Source organism: Oncorhynchus keta, chromosome 21 (assembly GCF_023373465.1).
Source record: "Oncorhynchus keta strain PuntledgeMale-10-30-2019 chromosome 21, Oket_V2, whole genome shotgun sequence".
Classification (NCBI taxonomy): Eukaryota; Metazoa; Chordata; class Actinopteri; order Salmoniformes; family Salmonidae; genus Oncorhynchus; species Oncorhynchus keta.
Genome location: NC_068441.1, coordinates 47,087,643 through 47,109,395, shown reverse-complemented (window position 1 = coordinate 47,109,395; position 21,753 = coordinate 47,087,643). Strand labels below are relative to the sequence as shown.

Below are 21,753 nucleotides of genomic sequence, written 5' to 3'. Positions count from 1 at the left end.
GGTACAATTACCCCTCTCAGATATAGGGTTCTGATAGAGGTACGATTACCCCTCTCAGATATAGGGTTCTGATAGAGGTACAATTACCCCTCTCAGATTAGGGTTCTGATAGAGGTACAATTACCCTCTCAGATATAGGGTTCTGATAGAGGTACATTTACCCCTCTCAGATATAGGGTTCTGATAGAGGTACAATTACCCCTCTCAGATATAGGGTTCTGATAGAGGTACAATTACCCCTCTCAGATATAGGGTTCTGATAGAGGTACAATTACCCCTCTCAGATATAGGGTTCTGATAGAGGTACAATTACCCACCTCAGATATAGGGTTCTGATAGAGGTACAATTACCCCTCTCAGATATAGGGTTCTGATAGATGTACAATTACCCCTCTCAGATATAGGGTTCTGATAGAGGTACAATTACCCCTCTCAGATATAGGGTTCTGATAGAGGTACAATTACCCCTCTCAGATATAGGGTTCTGATAGAGGTACAATTACCCCTCTCAGATATAGGGTTCTGATAGAGGTACAATTACCCCTCTCAGATATAGGGTTCTGATAGAGGTACAATTTACCCCCTCAGATATAGGGTTCTGATAGAGGTACAATTACCCCTCTCAGATATAGGGTTCTGATTACCCCTCTCAGATATAGGGTTCTGATAGAGGTACAATTACCCCTCTCAGATATAGGGTTCTGATAGAGGTACAATTACCCCTCTCAGATATAGGGTTCTGATAGAGATTTAGGGTTACAATTACCCCTCTCAGATATAGGGTTCTGATAGAGGTACATTTACCCCTCATAGGGTTCTGATACCCCTCTCAGATATAGGGTTCTGATAGAGGTACAATTACCCCTCTCAGATTTAGGGTTCTGATAGAGGTACAATTACCCCTCTCAGATATAGGGTTCTGATAGAGGTACAATTACCCCTCTCAGATATAGGGTTCTGATAGAGGTACAATTACCCCTCTCAGATATAGGGTTCTGATAGAGGTACAATTACCCCTCTCAGATATAGGGTTCTGATAGAGGTACAGGTACAATCATCAAGACTACAGAAACACCTTCTTGCTCTAAAAACGTATTTTCCTTCCTGATGTAAATTACTCTACAAACCGATCCTATGAACCCGCATACTATTCAAACATATTTTATTTTTTTAAATGAAGCTATTCTATTTTAGGATCATTAGGAAAATTGTAACAGAACTTGAAGGTCTACTTGACTGACACACTTTTGACTGTTTATTTATTTATTGAGTGTTTATTTTCATGAAGGAATTTTGAAACCATCATGGACCCTCTCACCGCTTACCTCTCACCCTGTTGAAGGGGGACACGTCTGTCTCTCGCACCCACACACACACACACACACACACACACACACACACACACACACACACACACACACACACACACACACACACACACACACACACACACACACACACACACACACACACACACACACACACACACACACACACACACACACACACTCTGATCAAAATCACGTCCAGCTATGAGCCAAGTCTCTCAGGCTCTCAGTAACAAAGAGGTGGCTTGTTTCAGGACGGTTCCCTTGATGGGCTGTACACATATACACACACACACACTTGAACACACAGAGAAAAAGAAACGGGGACACACATACACTGACACACATATAGACAGAGAAACACACACACATCTTTTTATTTATTGATGTTCAGGAGAGGAGTCACAAATATGAACACTTTTCAAAGACCTCATAGAAGGAAATGGCCTGGGCTTCAAAAAACTCTTCAAGAGAGGAGACACGCACACACACGGGCTGACTTTTGGCTAGTTTTTGGGACTGTGACAAGTTTGGGTCCATCATAAAATGTATTACTGTCCCTCCCTGTACTGACTGCCAACACTAAACGAGAAACTACCTCGGTTGGGTTTCAAGGCATTCTAGAATGTTGGAACAGACTAAATGATAGGGCTCCATTCAGGATGTTTGATTGAAGAACAAGGCCACGATGTCACAACAGAGAAGCAATGTCTATATCCCTGACTGTGCCGTGTGCTATAGATAGGCATGGAGTGTTTCTCTACCTCTGAAAACATGAGTTGGCGAAGAGAACGTCAAATTACAAAGTGGTTCAATTCACAACGCACTGAAACGCTGAAATGAACTTTGAGACAGGAATAGTTATTCCTAGATCTTTTTTTATGACACAACGTCAACAAGAATATACAAATTGTTTTGTGAGTCAACTCAGGTCAGTTTCTGGGATAAAATCTGGTATAACATTTCTGGTAGTAGTTTGTTGAACAACTCTGACTCAATTACTGTATTGGACATAATACAATGAAATATATAACATAGGCTTACCCCAGCAATTTAGTGTTATATCTCGACTCACTACAAAATAATATATGTAAAACATAGGGATTAGCCTACATTTAACTTAAACTACTGCTAAAACATACAGTAGTATTCCCAGCTAGCACATTTGGTTCCTTTGAAGGTTTAGGAACATATATTTTTGGTTTCACATTGGTTGTCGGAACAAAGACATAAGTTCCCTGGCCAGTAAAACTGAAAGTTTGGTTTTTATACATTCTGAGAAAATAAGTGACATTTTATTTTATTGAAAGTTGAACACTAAGAACGAAATGGAAAGGTTATCTGGAGGTTTTTGAATAACTTCCTTAAAACTTTGACTGAATGTTTTCCAATAAGACTTTAAAAAATACTACTAGTTTATTTGGGGTTAACTTTTTAAAAACGTTTTACTCCAATCACAAATACTGTTAGGACACATAGACATTAATTTGTTTAGGCATTAATCATGCAAACCGTTTTTTTCCCAGCAAAGAATAGTCTCTCCATTCTCATCCAATACAATTGGCTGCAGCTGCTCATGTTGCCAGTAAAGTTGTGAAAGGTTAAGGTCCAGAGGCCAGGGATTAGGGGCCAGCGCCCTGGGCACAGTGGGGTGATGGCCCTGAGGAGTGGATACCACTAAATATACCCCCTCAGTGGCTAGTCAGCAACGTACTGACTAGCCAATGGCCCGTAGGTACCTGATTTATGTCCGCTATAGTCATTTGTTAAATAGACCTGAGCCACATCAGATGGCCAGGGTTATAGGGTTGAAAGCCACGGCAGTTGTAGTGCGACATCTTGGCTCTTTTCTGGGGTCAGTGTGTGGGATTACTGCTGTGAAGTGTTAGTTGCTGGTCCAAGTTGTTCTCTCTCTCTCTCTCTCTGTGTGTGTGTGTGTGTGTGTGTGTGTGTGTGTGTGTGTGTGTGTGTGTGTGTGTGTGTGTGTGTGTGTGTGTGTGTGTGTGTGTGTGTGTGTGTGTGTGTGTGTGTGTGTGTGTGTGTGTGTGTGTGTGTGTGTGTGTGTGTGTGTGTGTGTGTGTGTGTGTTTGAACACCTCTAATAAGGAAATATGGGTTTATTTGATACATTGCTCTCAATTGGGCTCTCGAGAGGCGCAAATGAAGCTTTTCATAAAAAACATCCTACAGTTGATTCTGAGTTACGTAGACAAATGCCATGTTTGAGTAGCCTAAATGCCATGTTTAAGAAGCCTAAATGCCATGTTTGAGTAGCCTAAATGCCATGTTTAAGAAGCCTAAATGCCATGAAGCCTAAATGCCATGTTTGAGAAGCCTAAATGCCATGAAGCCTAAATGCCATGTTTGAGAAGCCTAAATGCCATGAAGCCTAAATGCCATGTTTAAGAAGCCTAAATGCCATGAAGCCAAAATGCCATGTTTGAGAAGCCTAAATGCCATGTTTAAGAAGCCTAAATGCCATGAAGCCTAAATGCCATGAAGCCCAAATGCCATGTTTGAGAAGCCTAAATGCCATGAAGCCTAAATGCCATGAAGCCCAAATGCCATGAAGCCTAAATGCCATGAAGCCCAAATGCCATGTTTAAGAAGCCTAAATGCCATGAAGCCTAAATGCCATGAAGCCCAAATGCCATGTTTAAGAAGCCTAAATGCCATGAAGCCTAAATGCCATGAAGCCTAAATGCCATGAATCCTAAATGCCATGAAGCCTAAATGCCATGTTTAAGAAGCCTAAATGCCATGAAGCCAAAATGCCATGTTTGAGAAGCCTAAATGCCATGTTTAAGAAGCCTAAATGCCATGAAGCCTAAATGCCATGAAGCCCAAATGCCATGTTTGAGAACCCTAAATGCCATGAAGCCTAAATGCCATGAAGCCCAAATGCCATGAAGCCTAAATGCCATGAAGCCCAAATGCCATGAAGCCCAAATGCCATGTTTGAGAAGCCTAAATGCCATGAAGCCTAAATGCCATGAAGCCTAAATGCCATGAAGCCCAAATGCCATGTTTGAGAAGCCTAAATGCCATGAAGCCTAAATGCCATGTTTAAGAAGCCTAAATGCCATGTTGATGTCACCAACATCTTCTCTCTCCATCTTGAAGAGCAACACCTTTGTGTCAGATTCCTGGGCCCCCTCAGCCTCCGGTTCCTGTCCCCTTCACCCTTCACTCGTCCCAGGCCAAGGAGCAGGGGCTCATTCCTTCCGGCCACTCTTTCTCCCAGCCCAGACCCTGCTTATCTCCCTCTGCAGAATGACAGCCCACCAGACAAACCAGGTGAGGTAACCTGGCTCTGCACCCAACTTCCTTGTGCCTTGAGCCAATCAAAAGCTCTGTTTATATCCTGCCCCAAAAACTGATATTGGATAAAATAGTGGAGTGATGGGAATTAAATGTGGAAGAAAATGTTATGGTTAATATCGGAACCACTTTTAATAGTTACACGAAAGGCCTAAATGTCCATTGCCCATGGTGATAATGTGAGAAAGATTGCTAACTATACACATAAGTTGCTTAATGAATGCATTATTTTGATGTCATATTTTAACATGTAGTAATGTCAACAGAATCCATGGAGACCAAGCACACATGTCACTGCTCTTAACAGCTCACGATCCTAAAATAATTATGTGAACTACACCCTCACTAGGATGTGTCCTAGTGTCCTGTTGTTATTATCGGCAAAATCTATGCATTTATGTGTAGTCGTACCACGCTCACACTGAACAGCAAGCACCTTTCAGCGTAGGCATGTAGTGAGGGGGAGGGGAGTCAGACAAGTTGGGATAGATTTTTTTCCTCACTTTTTGGGTACCCCTTTTCAGTAGCACATGGAAGAAGGAGGGGTCTGAGCCGGGTGGAATAATAGTACTTCAGGACAGACAGTGGGAGGGAAGGGGGCTCGGATTTCAGCTTGACTGGGGGTAAGGGGCTGGACTGATATTTGGGAATATACAAAGATTCATTGAAGGCAACGGACACATAAAACTGCAGTGCCTGATCTGACGCGTGCCGGTACTACGTTTCTGCAGGGGTCTGGGTCTGGCTTCCCCATCGTTTTTTGGAAGGTGGTTGAATGTATGGTTCGGCTCTGTAACTTGAAACACAAAAAAGAGAGAGAAGTCTCCGTCCACCAACTTCGTCCGTTCTTCTGCTTCTCCCCCAAAGGCACTGCATGTCTAATATTTAGACATGTTCAGCTTTGTGGATTCGAGGACTGTACTGCTACTTGTAGCAACCCAAGTCGTTCTATTAGCTGTTGTCAAATGTCAGGAAGAAGACCGTAAGTGGCAGTTTTTTTTTCTCAAAAAAATTGATTTGAAAGAAAGCGAGTGGAATTTATTGAAATGCTAAATTAACTGAAACAGAATGTCAAATGCAACGTTTGAGGACGTTTATAACTTTACTTGTGGGGAAAGTTTCGTAAATCCCTGGCAATAAGTCGCATATATTTGGGATACTTGTCCATTGTGGATATGATATTTATTTATTTATTTATTATATTTATTTCTGATTTGTAATTGTTGTTCATTGTTTTTCTGCTTGAGGCGGTGTAGTTGTAGGATCTGTATATTCACGGTTAAGCGTGGGGTATGCGCAATTTTTCCCATTCCCCCGCTGCACGAAAAGGTGGATGGATAAAGGAAAGGTGTTTGGGGAGCATAATTACTATTTTACCCAATTTTCAATATCAAATATCAATAGAATTTCAATGATTTGCGTAAAATTGATGGACTCAATCTTGAGTTGCTGACAGTTTTCATTTTGTTGGTCCAAGTGCAATAAGGTAATATGATTGAATAATGTGCTGTCTAAAACTCTGGGTTATTGGACATTCTAAAACGATTGTACGATTGTCACTGATTGTACGTTCAGTACGAGAGTGATTGCAAAAACAGATAAGTTGTACGGAAATTCCACTATATGCCACATATATCGAGCCGTGAACTCTGACGAGTTGCGCTACTGCTGGACCGGACACCTGCGGGTACTTTGGAGACATTCCAAAAGCGCTTTGACAGAGATTATCTTTTAAATGTGACTCCAACCTCATTCATTTTGAAACGAAGCAAAAGTGCTCCGGCTTAAAGGCCTTTGGGTGAAAACGCGTTAACATTCCTTTGCTCTCAGAGAGCACCAAGGCGAATCCAGGCGTGTTGAAGCGGAATGCTGGACTATATCGAATATCTTTCTATGCCAAAACCTGCTAATTATTATATGAATATCCCAACCAGCCTCGTCATAAAATGCCCATACTCGTACACAAGGCCCTGGTATTCTGAAACCCTGATTCTATGCCACTTGAAACCCCGCTTGAATCCCTCCCTATAACATTGGCCACATTGACGAAGCGTTATTGAGATGTGTCTGGTTTTGCAATAAATTCAATCGATTAAATGTAACAATTTGAAATTATGATTTCATCCCTAAAAACTGTATCGGCTATTTATGGGGGCAGTTGAGAGAGTATTATGGCGAACGGAGGCCAGGAATAATGGTCCATCCATATGATTTTAGTGTTTCCATCTGGTTCCTAGATTAACGCATCGATCAGACCGACTGGGTTGGCATAAATACTCTGTAATACGTTCTGATGTAAAAAAATAAATACAAATAACCAAAAAGTATACAATTTTTTTTACTAGATATGTCTGCAACAAAAGTTCGATATTCACATTTTACTACTATTTCTGTCAAGTCTACGGATACAATTTGATGCATACATTTGAAAAATCCCAAAACGCTATCGGTGTGATCGAGCAGGCCAACCTCACATTCAATTCGCGCATATATGTACAAAATGTATTTCAGCAGATTTTGATCGAGGAATACCCCAGCCAACGGCAGTGACAGTAAGAGGGAGAACGAACGATAGTCTGGTACGCGAACTACTGGAAAACAATATAATTAAATAGAGAGAAGGTTTGTAAGTATTTTTTCAACTAAGGCACATTGTTTCATGGTAAGAGCGCAGACGGAATAAGGCAACACAATGACAATAGTAGAGTAGCATATATATATATATATATATATATATATAGTAGCAGAGAGGAGAGGGGGAAAGGGAAAGGAAAGGGTAAGAGGGATGGATGCCTAGTCAGTTGTACAACTGAATGCATTCAACTGAAATGTGTCTTCTGCATTTAACCCAATCCCTCTGAATCAGAGAAGATATGATAGTGGTTTGAAAAATATAGAAAGAGAAAAGGAAAAATGTGTTGGCCCCAAAAAAACATGAGACAGTCAAGTTAACAAGTTAACTCTCGGAGAAGACTGAGACCCCTGGAATATAATGCAAGTTGTTGTTCTGCTGAGAGAGGGAGAGAGAGAGGGAGAGAGAGGGAGAGAGCTACTGGACGAAAAGCAGCCTGACTTGGACATGCTAGGAAGTCCTAAAGAGTTCGGAGCAGCTAGAGTCCACAAGACTCAAATGGGAGCAGTAGCTCCAAGTACCTGGTTGGCATCAAGTCACTGCAAGGTGGAGGAGGTGGAGGAGGTCAAACCTCTACCTTCACCTCTCAGTCCCTGGCCGTGCCATGGAATGATAGGCCTATGTGGAGAGAGCTGAGCGGAGTGAGGAGGTAAATCAATGGTGGGCTTCGATTGCACACTGTTCCCTATTTAGTGGTCAAACGTAGTGCAGGAAATAGTCAATAGGGTGTTGGGCCCTGGTCAAAAGTAGTACCCTAAATAAGGACTAGAGTGCCATTTCAGATGCAGGCCTACCTATATCCCCATGCCATGAAGTAGAGGCATATGGAGGGTTGGATGGCTGTGGAGGTATCCTATAGTCTACCAGCACGTCTCAATGAACTAATTCAGCTGGGAAGCACAGTTTAAACATAAACTCCACCCCAAAAACTATCTTTTGATATTTGATTCATTAGTCCATTGTTGATACAGTCCCAAAAGGAAAACATTTTGGGACTGTATCAACAATGGACTAATGAAACAAATACCAAAATATATATTTTGTTAGTGTGGAATTCCTTTAAGACCAATATGCTCCTCTGCCACACACCCGTCTTCACTTTAACATGGTCCATCCTCCATTTTTCTCTTCCTAGAGGAAACAGTTGGCTGTAGCCAACACATGAAGAGTGCAGCACAGATTAGGCCATATGTTTTCAATAAAGAACCGTAGTTTATGATTACCACTTGTCCCATGCATTCATTAAGGCCAAATATAATAAATTAGAACAGAATAGAACAGACTAGAATAGAAACTTTATTGAAATGTTTCTCTACAGATATTGAACATTCTGATTAATCAGAGCTTCAACAGGCCTTACATTTGAGCCTGTGATGCACAGTTGACCTCTTAGATATTAATGAACCTCTTAGAAACCAATATCAAGTAGGCCAACAGGTATGTGAATGAAAGGTGTCCTTTCTCCATTCCTTGACGTGTTTGAGCTGGCATCTGACGAGGCAGTTATGGCTTCCAGATGGGTGTTAAAAGGGCCCTGTGTTTTGTTTGTACAAGGCAGTAGCTTGTGAATTGCCCTCTCTGTCCCTTTAAGAAATAGCCTCATTCATGGCCTACTCAGGTCCATTGGGTTACCAAGAGCTGACCAGGCCCCACGCCTTTAAATGTAAAAAAATATCTACTGTACATACAGTACATTCCATGCCTAATGGAAGGGCCTGATTGGCCTACAAGAGGGTTCTACATGGAACCCAAAAGGGTTCTACTGTACCTGTAACCATAAAGGGTTCTCCTGTGGGGACAGGCAGAGAACACCTTTGGAACCCTTTTTTTCTGAGTGTAGGTGAGAACGTTGTCAATCGTCGCTTCGGGTGAGAACATCATTTCCGCCTATAACTTTTACATAAGGGAACAAAATTGTGTGTTTCATGTGCAGTAGCCTAGGCCTGTGTTTTCAATGTCTTAGTCTCTGTAGGATATTACCAGTTAAATTTACCTTAAATAGTCAATTAGAGGGGAGAGGTTCAGGCACGAGACATGGTCCACTGATCCAAAATGATTGAGACACTTCCCAGGACATTCTTGAAGACAGATGTCACAGCAGGGAAGTGGAGAACTCCAGCTGTTTTGTGAGTTGGTGCTGCCCCCTAGTGGTTGATTATGGACCTATAGGTGAATGTGTCTGTGTGCCTTTGAATCAACTGTTTTTAAAAGTGATGACATTGACCTGGAACATGGTGGTTCTATGAACAAGTAAAGGTGCAAATAGTTTTAAATAATGGATTTTCTTTGTTTTTGGTCTTACTTAGTCTGTTGTCTGTTATACATGCTGTTGTGTAATGTAAAACCACTAACTCTATTTCTTGAACTGCATTGTTGGTTAAGAGCTTGTAAGTAAGCATTTCACGGTAAGGTGACAAATACAATTTGATTAACTCACATTTTATCCCTAGGTGCTTGGGTGATTGATGAGTGATGCATTACTGTCTCTCTTCCTACCACACACACACACACACACACACACACACACACACACACACACACACACACACACACACACACACACACACACACACACACACACACACACACACACACACACACACACACACACACACACACTAACACACACTCATAGAGGACCCAGGCAGCTGTATGCAGGACGGACAGCGCTATAGTGACAAGGACGTATGGAAACCAGAGCCGTGTCGTATTTGTGTGTGCGACACGGGAACTGTCCTGTGTGATGAAATAATCTGCGAGGAGATTAAAGACTGCCCCAAACCTGAGATCCCATTCGGAGAGTGTTGCCCCATCTGCGTGCGGGACGGGGAAGCCCCCCCAAGTGGTCGTAATTTATTTATTTACTTATCACACATAAATAAATTACTGTCTGTCTGTGGAATTCATATTGTTACTTTTGGGAGAGAAACAGCATAAGGACTAAGGGTGGCTAATACTGTAGACCTGTACCTCGACCTGTTGTTATGACTTAGAATGTCATCATCTGACCATATATAATGTCATTGATGTTGGCCCTATATAATGTCGTCATTTGGCCCTATATAATGTCATCATTTGGCCCTATATAATGTCATCATTTAGCCCTATATAATGTCATCATTTGGCCCTATATAATGTCATCATTTGGCCCTATATAATGTCATTGATGTTGGCCCTATATAATGTCATCATTTGGCCCTATATAATGTCATCATTTGGCCCTATATAATGTCATTGATGTTGGCCCTATATAATGTCATCATTTGGCCCTATATAATGTCATCATTTAGCCCTATATAATGTCATCATTTAGCCCTATATAATGTCATCATTTGGCCCTATATAATGTCATCATTTGGCCCTATATAATGTCATTGATGTTGGCCCTATATAATGTCATCATTTGGCCCTATATGCTGTTCTTGTCCTAAAAACAAATGAAGAAAAAAAACTATAATAACAAAATCAGAATGACACTTCTGTATGATTTATTTCAAAGATTCAATGTTATTTTTCCACAGTTGGTTCAACTCACCTTTAGGCCTCCTCTTGTTTGGATATTACCTCAACCAGTCTACCATCCCCAGTATCACGAAGACATGTGGGAGTCATTACAGAAATACCTCACTTTAACAGACATGGCCTCGCATACGGACTACTGCTGCCGACTCTCTCTCAACGCAGAATCCAGCTAATATGATTTGACAGAGAGAGGAGGAGTGAGAAAGAGAGAGAGGGAGTGAGAGGGCGATATGGTCTATGAAAGGTGGTTAGAGGGAGAGAAAGAGAGAGGAGGGGCGAGAGAGGGGAGGGGGGAGAGGCGAAAGAGTGGAGAGAGGGAGGAGAGAGAGGAGAGAGAGAGAGAGAGAGAGAGAGAGAGGAGAGAGAGAGAGAAGAGAGGGAGTGAGAGAGAGAGAGAGAGAGAGAGAGAGAGAGAGAGAGAGAGAGAGAGGGAGTGAGAGGGCGATATGGTCTATGAAAGGTGGTTAGAGGGAGAGAAAGAGAGAGGAGGGGAGAGAGGAGAGAGAGAGAGAAGTGAGAGAAAGGAGAGAGAGGAGAGAGAGAGAGAGAGAGAGAGAGAGAGAGAGAGAGAGAGAGAGAGAGAGAGAGAAAGGAGAGAGAGAGGAGAGAGAGAGAGAGAAGTGAGAGAAAGGAGAGAGGATAGAGAGAGAGAGAGAGAGAGAGAGAGAGAGAGAGAGAGAGAGAGAGAGAGAGAGAAGTGACAGGGTCTATGGTAGGTGGAGCAGGGCTATAACCCTCTGGGACAACAATAGCATTAACTCTGCTGCGTCTAGAGACTGGCAGGGTTTACATCCTGGGTTAATATCCTAACAATAAGGGGCCTGTTTGGAGATGGAATTGAAAAAAGATGTGGCCATAATTTGCATTCGTCTCAGCTCTTTTGATCTGAACTGAGCATTCAAAGTTTTGTCATCAAATGCATTTGAAGAGCATCTTTGAATTCAGAAGTGTCGTCTGAAGAAAAATGCAATTTTATACATGCTTTATCATGCTTTAAACATGATACAATGATTGATGCTTTATTTTACTTGATTCGATATGCTATTAACTAAGGGCTTTCTGTCATTCATTTTAATATCAACAGACTAAAAGGCAAGTTAACTTCTGCTATTGCCTTTCCAACTGTACTGTATTTAAGTACTGTATTTTTGACATACTGTAAGCAATTACTGCAAGATGCTAACACTAGCCATGCAACTTATTACTAGGTCACTTATGTCAAGGTAACTTATGGCTAAGTCACTTATGTCAAGGTAACTTATGGCGAAGTCACTTATGTCAAGGTAACTTATGTCAAGGTAACTTATTGCTAAGTAACTTATGGCTAAGTAACTTATGTCAAGGTAACTTATGTCAAGTCACTTATGTTAAGGTAACTTATTGCATAAGTAACTTATGGCTAAGTAACTTATGGCAAGGAAACTACACTTTATTTTTATCTTGCTCTATATTATTCCTTCCTTCCTTCCTTCCTTCCTTCCTTCCTTCCTTCCTTCCTTCCTTCCTTCCTTCCTTCCTTCCTTCCTTCCTTCCTTCCTTCCTTCCTCCCTCCCTCCCTCCCTTCCTTCCTTCCTTCCTTCCTTCCTTCCTTCCTTCCTTCCCTTCCTTCCCTCCCTCCCTCCCTCCCTCCCTCCCTTCCTTCCTTCCTTCCTTCCTTCCTTCCTTCCTTCCTTCCTTCCTTCCTTCCTTCCTTCCTTCCTTCCTTCCTTCCTTCCTTCCTTCCTTCCTTCCTTCCTTCCTTCCTTCCTTCCTTCCTTCCTTCCTTCCTTCCTTCCTTCCTTCCTTCCTTCCTTCCTTCCTTCCTTCCTTCCTTTCCTTCCCTCCCTCTCCCTCCCTCCCTCCTTCCTTCCTTCCTTCCTTCCTTCCTTCCTTCCTTCCTTCCTTCCTCCCTCCCTTCCTCCCCCTCCCCCTCCTTCAGTTCCCTGCTTTTACCTCCTGAGATGGTGCTTCAACCAACACGTTGCCTGAATCCTCATGGGTTCTTTGGTTCTGTGGGTATCTCCACTGTTATTTGGTGGTGGTCTGCCAACGCTATTCCATTCCCCTGCGACCCAAATGGCACCCCGATCCCTATATAGTTCACTACTTTTGATCGCCCTATGGGAATAGGGTACCATTTGGGATGCAGACTTAGAATTCAGTAGTTGAGGTTATGAAACAATACTGGTTCCCTGTAGTCTGTGTCTGACTGGCAGTGAGGGAGGACAGACCTAGTGGGTTTTGTCTCCAGCGTTATTTTAACATCCATCTCTTTCTCTCCATCTCCTTTCATCCCTCTCTTCCTTCGTAACAACAGGGGCCCCGGGAGCTAAGGTGAGACAATGTTGGGCTTTGTGTGTGTGTGTGTGTGTGTGTGTGTGCGTGTGTGTGTGTGTGTGTGTGTGTGTGTGTGTGTGTGTGTGTGTGTGTGTGTGTGTGTGTGTGTGTGTGTGTGTGTGTGTGTGTGTGTGTGTGTGTGTGTGTGTGTACCAAAGCTGGACTCACCTCTGTGTTTTGATAGATGATGGTGATACTTGATGTGCGCAGAAGACAGACAGTTAATAACATTGTCTTCTCCAGCCTCATACACAGAAGCAGTAGTGGTGGGAAAAGTAGCCACTTGTCGTACTTGAGTAAAAGTAAAAATTCCTTAACATACTACCTGAGTAAAAGTCTTAAAGTATTTGGTTTTAAATATACTTAAATATCAAAAGCAAATGTAATTGCTAAAATATACTTAAGTGTCAAAAGTAAAAGTTTATATCATGTCAAATTCCTTATATTAGGCAAACCAGAAGGTAGAATTTTCTTGTTGTTTTATTTACGGATAGCCAGGAGCACATTCCAACACTCAGACATCATTTACAAATGAAGCATTTGTGTTTAGTGAGTCTGTCAGATCAGAGGCAGTAGGGATGACCAGGGATGTTCTCTTGATAAGTGTGTGAATTGGACCATTTTCTCATCCTGCTAAGCATTCAAAATGCTTAGCAGGTGTCAGGTAAAATGTATGCCGAAAAAAGTACATCATTTTCTTATGGAATGTAGTGAAGTAAAAGTAAAAGTTGTCAAAAATATAAATAGTAAAGTACAGATACTAAAGCTTTGTGTTGTCATCCATAGGAATGACTTGCTTGTAGCTCGTACCAGTGCTCCATAGGAATGACTTGCTTGTAGCTCGTACCAGTGCTCCATAGGAATGACTTGCTTGTAGCTCGTACCAGTGCTCCATTAGAATGACTTGCTTGTAGCTCGTACCAGTGCTCCATAGGAATGACTTGCTTGTAGCTCGTACCAGTGCTCCATAGGAATGACTTGCTTGTAGCTCGTACCAGTGCTCCATTAGAATGACTTGCTTGTAGCTCGTACCAGTGCTCCATAGGAATGACTTGCTTGTAGCTCGTACCAGTGCTCCATTAGAATGACTTGCTTGTAGCTCGTACCAGTGCTCCATAGGAATGACTTGCTTGTAGCTCGTACCAGTGCTCCATTAGAATGACTTGCTTGTAGCTCGTACCAGTGCTCCATAGGAATGACTTGCTTGTAGCTCGTACCAGTGCTCTATTAGAATGACTTGCTTGTAGCTCGTACCAGTGCTCCATTAGAATGACTTGCTTGTAGCTCGTACCAGTGCTCCATAGGAATGACTTGCTTGTAGCTCGTACCAGTGCTCCATAAGAATGACTTGCTTGTAGCTCGTACCAGTGCTCCATTAGAATGACTTGCTTGTAGCTCGTACCAGTGCTCTATTAGAATGACTTGCTTGTAGCTCGTACCAGTGCTCCATTAGAATGACTTGCTTGTAGCTCGTACCAGTGCTCCATAGGAATGACTTGCTTGTAGCTCGTACCAGTGCTCCATAAGAATGACTTGCTTGTAGCTCGTACCAGTGCTCCATACGAATGACTTGCTTGTAGCTCGTACCAGTGCTCCATAGGAATGACTTGCTTGTAGCTCGTACCAGTGCTCCATTAGAATTACTTGCTTATAGCTCGTACCAGTGCTCTATTAGAATGACTTGCTTGTAGCTCGTACCAGTGCTCCATTAGAATGACTTGCTTGTAGCTCGTACCAGTGCTCCATAGGAATGACTTGCTTGTAGCTCGTACCAGTGCTCCATAAGAATGACTTGCTTGTAGCTCGTACCAGTGCTCCATACGAATGACTTGCTTGTAGCTCGTACCAGTGCTCCATAAGAATGACTTGCTTATAGCTCGTACCAGTGCTCCATAAGAATTACTTGCTTGTAGCTCGTACCAGTGCTCCATAGGAATGACTTGCTTATAGCTCGTACCAGTGCTCCATAAGAATGACTTGCTTGTAGCTCGTACCAGTGCTCCATTAGAATGACTTGCTTGTAGCTCGTACCAGTGCTCCATAAGAATGACTTGCTTGTAGCTCGTACCAGTGCTCCATAAGAATGACTTGCTTGTAGCTCGTACCAGTGCTCCATAAGAATGACTTGCTTATAGCTCGTACCAGTGCTCCATAAGAATGACTTGCTTGTAGCTCGTACCAGTGCTCCATAGGAATGACTTGCTTATAGCTCGTACCAGTGCTCCATAGGAATGACTTGCTTATAGCTCGTACCAGTGCTCCATTAGAATGACTTGCTTGTAGCTCGTACCAGTGCTCCATAAGAATGACTTGCTTGTAGCTCGTACCAGTGCTCCATAGGAATGACTTGCTTGCAGCTCGTACCAGTGCTCCATAGGAATGACTTGCTTGTAGCTCGTACCAGTGCTCCATAGGAATGACTTGCTTGTAGCTCGTACCAGTGCTCCATAGGAATGACTTGCTTGTAGCTCGTACCAGTGCTCCATAGGAATGGCTTGCTTGTAGCTTGTACCAGTGCTCCATAGGAATGACTTGCTTGTAGCTCGTACCAGTGCTCCATAGGAATGACTTGCTTGTAGCTCGTACCAGTGCTCCATTAGAATGACTTGCTTGTAGCTCGTACCAGTGCTCCATAAGAATGACTTGCTTGTAGCTCGTACCAGTGCTCCATAGGAATGACTTGCTTGTAGCTCGTACCAGTGCTCCATTAGAATGACTTGCTTGTAGCTCGTACCAGTGCTCCATAGGAATGACTTGCTTGTAGCTCGTACCAGTGCTCCATAAGAATGACTTGCTTGTAGCTCGTACCAGTGCTAGCAGATAGCAAAAAGGGTAGGTGACAGGAATGAAAGAAGAGAATGAAAGAAGGTATTATCATTATTCCATTCCTGAAGAATCACTCATATTGTTGTTTCTTGTCTTTCTTTCCCAACAGGGTCAGAAGGGGGAACCAGGAGATATCACAGATGTAAGTCTGATCTCTGAAAACACTTTCCCAGCACTGCTGTCTGATGTCTTAATAGCAGGTCTTTATTTCATTTGCAGGCTGCCCCTCCATGTCTCTCTTTTCCCACCTATTTAATGGTTGAGGAAATAAGTTGCGTCAGCACACTAGGCCTATGTGGATTATTAGTATTAGTGTTTTGTGTCTGCCTGTATTACTAGAGGCATACACCATGAGTGTGCAGTATTAGTGTTTTGTGTCTGCCTGTATTACTAGAGGCATACACCATGAGTGTGCAGTATTAGTGTTTTGTGTCTGCCTGTATTACTAGAGGCATACACCATGAGTGTGCAGTATTAGTGTTTTGTGTCTGCCTGTATTACTAGAGGCATGTGCCATGAGTGTGCAGTATTAGTGTTTTGTGTCTGCCTGTATTACTAGAGGCATGCGCCATGAGTGTGCAGTATTAGTGTTTTGTGTCTGCCTGTATTACTAGAGGCATACACCATGAGTGTGCAGTATTAGTGTTTTGTGTCTGCCTGTATTACTAGAGGCATGCGCCATGAGTGTGCAGTATTAGTGTTTTGTGTCTGCCTGTATTACTAGAGGCATGCGCCATGAGTGTGCAGTATTAGTGTTTTGTGTCTGCCTGTATTACTAGAGGCATACACCATGAGTGTGCAGTATTAGTGTTTTGTGTCTGCCTGTATTACTAGAGGCATGCGCCATGAGTGTGCAGTATTAGTGTTTTGTGTCTGCCTGTATTACTAGAGGCATGCGCCATGAGTGTGCAGTATTAGTGTTTTGTGTCTGCCTGTATTACTAGAGGCATACACCATGAGTGTGCAGTATTAGTGTTTTGTGTCTGCCTGTATTACTAGAGGCATGCGCCATGAGTGTGCAGTATTAGTGTTTTGTGTCTGCCTGTATGACTAGAGGCATACACCATGAGTGTGCAGTATTAGTGTTTTGTGTCTGCCTGTATTACTAGGGGCATGCGCCATGAGTGTGCAGTATTAGTTCCAATTGGAGAATACACTAGACAGGACCATGGCTGATTTAATTCTCCCTGCTGTGAAAGTGGATTGTTCTGTTAATTACACAGTAACAGAGGTCAGGGCCAGGAATGCTTTTCCGTCTATTAATGTCAATAAAAACAATTAGAAACATTTGTTCAGCACCTTTCATGCAATACATGGTGTTTATCAAATTAACTCCTAAAACGGTAAGTGGTCTATGTAATTAGGCCAGGGTAAGCTAAACCCACAGTCTGTTAGTCTTGGTTAGGGCTGGCCCATATTCCGGTCATAGTTAATAGTCAGGCTTGGATAGGGTTAGCAATGTCACTGCACCTTTTTTAATTTTCAGTTTATTTGGTCTGGCAATATGGGTGTAGTCCACTCAGAAGGCAGAAAGCCAAACACAACACATCTGTCCTTCCCTCATTTCCTCTTAGAGACATATTAATGACTCAGGGCCCTCTCTCTCTCTCTCTCTCTCTCTCTCTCTCTCTCTCTCTCTCTCTCTCTCTCTCTCTCTCTCTCTCTCTCTCTCTCTCTCTCTCTCTCTCTCTCTCTCTCTCTCTCTCTCTCTCTCTCTCTCTCTCCTCTCTCTCTCTCTCTCTGTTTCTGTCTTTCTGTCTCTGTCTCTCTGTCTCTCTCTCTCTCTTTTTCTGTCTCCCTCTCTCTGTCTCTCTGTCTGTCTCTCTCTCTCTCTGTTTCTCTCTGTTTCTCTCTTTCTCTCTCTTTCTGTCTCTCTGTCATCCCAGGAAATTGTACACTGAGACGTACATTTTTTGACAACAATCCATAAACTCATCATCTAACTTCAATCAACACACTTTTTTGAATGGTAGTAAAACATTGTTGACACTTTATTTTTCTCTTTCCTCTTCCTCAGGTCGTAGGACCAAGAGGACCCGGAGGCCCTATGGTATGTAAAGCATTTCAACAATTTCCCCCATGTATTAGGTTTAAATTTCCCCATGTATTAGGTGTGAATTTCCCCCATGTATTAGGTGTGAATTTCCCCATTTATTAGGTGTGAATTTCCCCCATGTATTAGGTGTGAATTTCCCCATGTATTAGGTGTGAATTTCCCCATTTATTAGGTGTGAATTTCCCCCATGTATTAGGTGTGAATTTCCCCCATGTATTAGGTGTGAATTTACCCATTTATTAGGTGTGAATTTCCCCCATGTATTAGGTGTGAATTTACCCATTTATTAGGTGTGAATTTACCCCATGTATTAGGTGTGAATTTCCCCATGTATTAGGTGTGAATTTACCCCATGTATTAGGTGTGAATTTCCCCCATGTAATAGGTGTGAATTTACCCCATGTATTAGGTGTGAATTTCCCCCATGTATTAGGTGTGAATTTACCCATTTATTAGGTGTGAATTTACCCCATGTATTAGGTGTGAATTTCCCCCATGTATTAGGTGTGAATTTACCCCATGTATTAGGTGTCAATTTCCCCATGTAGTAGGTGTAAATTTCCCCATGTATTAGGTATCAATTTCTCCCATGTATTAGGTGTCAATTTCTCCCATGTATTAGGTGTGATTTTCCCACATATGATAGTGTGAATTTCCCTCATCATGTTCCTTAATTATTCCACCACCTTGGACCAGATCCCTAGGGTCCCTTATTACATCTAGTGTTTGGATGTACCTGGATACTCACTAGTCTCTCCTCCATCCTCAGGGCCCCCCAGGAGAGCAGGGACCACGTGGAGACAGAGGAGACAAAGGCGATAAGGTGAGTTTTATAGCAGGAGAGACTTTCCATGCCATTCTCTCTCTCTCTCTCTCTCTCTCTCTCTCTCTCTCTCTCTCTCTCTCTCTCTCTCTCTCTCTCTCTCTCTCTCTCTCTCTCTCTCTCTCTCTTTCTCCGTCTATCTGTTTCTCCCTCTCTCTAAGACTAAACAATGCATAATTCAGAGTCTAAACTCTTCCTATTGGTCTGATAGATAGAGAATGCTCTGGTCAGGAGGAGCTGCTGGACTCATTGCTGGTCTCAGCAGCAGCAGAGTTGGAGGCAGCAGGCTGTCATTGGAGGAGCAAAGCAGATCCAGCTCAGTGCTGTCATGTGTAGTTTCCATTAGGCCGTGTCTGTGGTCTGGGTTGTTTAGCAGATGTGTGTGATGAAGAAGAAGATGAAAAAGAAGAGGAGGTGTATGTGTGAGGCTGGTGGGAGGAGCTACAGGAGGGATGGGCTCATAGGAGTGTCTGGAATGGAATCACTGGAACGGAGTCAAACACATAGTTTCAATGTGTTTGACATGTCTGGTACCATTCCATTGATTCCATTCCCAACATTACAATGAGCCAGTCCTTCTATAGCTCCTCCCACCAGCCTCCTCTGGTGTGTGTGTGTGTGTGTGTGTGTGTGTGTGTGTGTGTGTGTGTGTGTGTGTGTGTGTGTGTGTGTGTGTGTGTGTGTGTGTGTGTGTGTGTGTGGCTGTCAGGGAACCGACAGTCCAACCCACAGCCACGTGTGTGTAATAAATCAGTGATGTTAGCATGGGGAGAGAGAGGCTGTAATGACTTTGATCATTGTGGTAATATGTGTTAAACACCAATAGTATGTCAACATCATGGCCTCAGCCCCAGTCACAGCTCCAGGCCAGGCTTCTGTGATGTTTAAATATGTGTTTCGGCATAATATTTTGGCGGTACGTAGGTTATGAATATGTATTCTTGAGGTGGTATGAAAGGAAGATTTTTTGACAAGAGATGTTTTGATTATGAAGAAAGATTTGTCACACAGTTCTGTTAGTTTGTGTGTGTGTTCAGGCTGTCGTCTAATGAGAGTTTTCTAAGGAAATGTTCTGATTATGAAGACCTTGTGTATGTCTGTATGTCAAATCAAACCCAGCCTAAAACCCCAAACAGCAAGAAATGCAGGTGTAGAAGCACGGTGGCTAGGAAAAACTCTCTAGAAAGGCCAGAACCAAGGAAGAAACCTAGAGAGGAACCGGGCTATGAGGCTATATGTCTGTCTGTCACAGTGGAGGAGGTTGTTCTTTCAGGTTCTCATTTAATATAATAGTTTTAATGAGAGATGTTGTGTTTTTGGTTTTATTTAGTCTTGTGTTTGGGTCCAAGCTTTGATTTAATTTAGTCTTGTGTTTGGCCCCAAGCTTTGGTTTTATTTAGTGGTGTATTTGGGCATAATGGTTTTAGAGGTAGGTAGGTAGGTAGGTAGGTATGAAGGTGAATCCATTGTCTCCAGTCTGCCTACACTAGTTTAATGAGACATTTTGTTGAAGACAGGTCTCTCACATGTTCTTCCTTCAGGAAATCATATGATAAAAGAATACAGTTTCTGTTATTGAAGAACAGTCTTGATCAGAGAAGGTTGGTTGGTTGTTGTGTCTGTAGTGGAAGTGAAACTGGCCCATTGGTTGGTTGTTGTGTCTGTAGTGGAAGTGAAACTGGCCCGTTGGTTGGTTTTTGTGTCTGTAGTGGAAGTGAAACTGGCCCGTTGGTTGGTTGTTGTGTCTGTAGTGGAAGTGAAACTGGCCCGTTGGTTGGTTGTTGTGTCTGTAGTGGAAGTGAAACTGGCCCGTTGGTTGGTTGTTGTGTCTGTAGTGGAAGTGAAACTGGCCCATTGGTTGGTTGTTGTGTCTGTAGTGGAAGTGAAACTGGCCCATTGGTTGGTTGTTGTGTCTGTAGTGGAAGTAAAACTGGCCCGTTGGTTGGTTGTTGTGTCTGTAGTGGAAGTGAAACTGGCCCATTGGTTGGTTGTTGTGTCTGTAGTGGAAGTGAATCTGGCCCATTGGTTGGTTGTTGTGTCTGTAGTGGAAGTGAAACTGGCCCGTTGGTTGGTTTTTGTGTCTGTAGTGGAAGTGAAACTGGCCCGTTGGTTGGTTGTTGTGTCTGTAGTGGAAGTGAAACTGGCCCGTTGGTTGGTTGTTGTGTCTGTAGTGGAAGTGAAACTGGCCCGTTGGTTGGTTGTTGTGTCTGTAGTGGATGTGAAACTGGCCCGTAAGCATGTTGGCTGGAGTACATTGGTGACATCACACCATTGGTGACGTCACACCAACTGCTGCTGATATAGTGACAGACTTGTCTCTTGCTCGGTTGGCTAAAATGGTTGTCTCTGAGTGACATGTGCACAGTATTTGCTTATGCCGCCAAGAATTTTACTTACATAACTCTGGTAGATTTATTTGACAGGGACAATGCACCTGATCTCTGTGAATCTGGCAAGTTAGCTAATAGCTAATAGTCTCTGACCCAGGCAGGGGAACAGGTAGTGGTTAGCTAGTGCCAGATGTGGAATTGGAATTGGTTTGACTTTCTAAATGGACTAGAATTGAAATGGAATTGACCCCAACCCTGGTTGTAACATTGGATATATTGTCCTCAGGTCAGGTCCAGCATGTTTTCATCTTTGATAATGGAGATTTTTTTACTTTTACAATTACTGTTTTTATTCACATTTTCAGTCTACAATTTGCTTTTCCAATTTGGCATTTTTGTATTATTATTTTGTACCTGCTACTATAGAAACATTTGCAATTAAGTCTTTGTTTGCACCAAAATGAAAGAGGAATGAACGCACCCAGTGTTGTGTTTGCACCAAAATGAGAGAGGAATGAAGGCACACAGTGTTGTGTTTGCACCAAAATGAGAGAGGAATGAACGCACACAGTGTTGTGTTTGCACCAAAATGAGAGAGGA

General features: G+C 42.7%; 1 protein-coding gene across 2 annotated transcripts in view; it reads left to right on the top strand.

The window, feature by feature from the left end:
- Positions 1–5,317: 5,317 nt before the first annotated feature.
- Positions 5,318–21,753, top strand: part of LOC118399725 (collagen alpha-1(II) chain) — an 83,059-nt gene continuing 66,623 nt past the window's right edge. The window contains exons 1-6 of one of the 2 annotated variants that reach the window (XM_052474053.1): positions 5,318–5,630; positions 9,916–10,125; positions 13,099–13,115; positions 16,054–16,086; positions 17,962–17,994; positions 18,770–18,823. In XM_052474053.1, coding sequence (XP_052330013.1) covers positions 5,540–5,630; positions 9,916–10,125; positions 13,099–13,115; positions 16,054–16,086; positions 17,962–17,994; positions 18,770–18,823 — 438 coding nt within the window. In that variant the 5' untranslated portion in view covers positions 5,318–5,539. The remainder of the gene's footprint in view (positions 5,631–9,915; positions 10,126–13,098; positions 13,116–16,053; positions 16,087–17,961; positions 17,995–18,769; positions 18,824–21,753) is intronic. The other variant, XM_052474055.1, reaches the window with a different exon arrangement.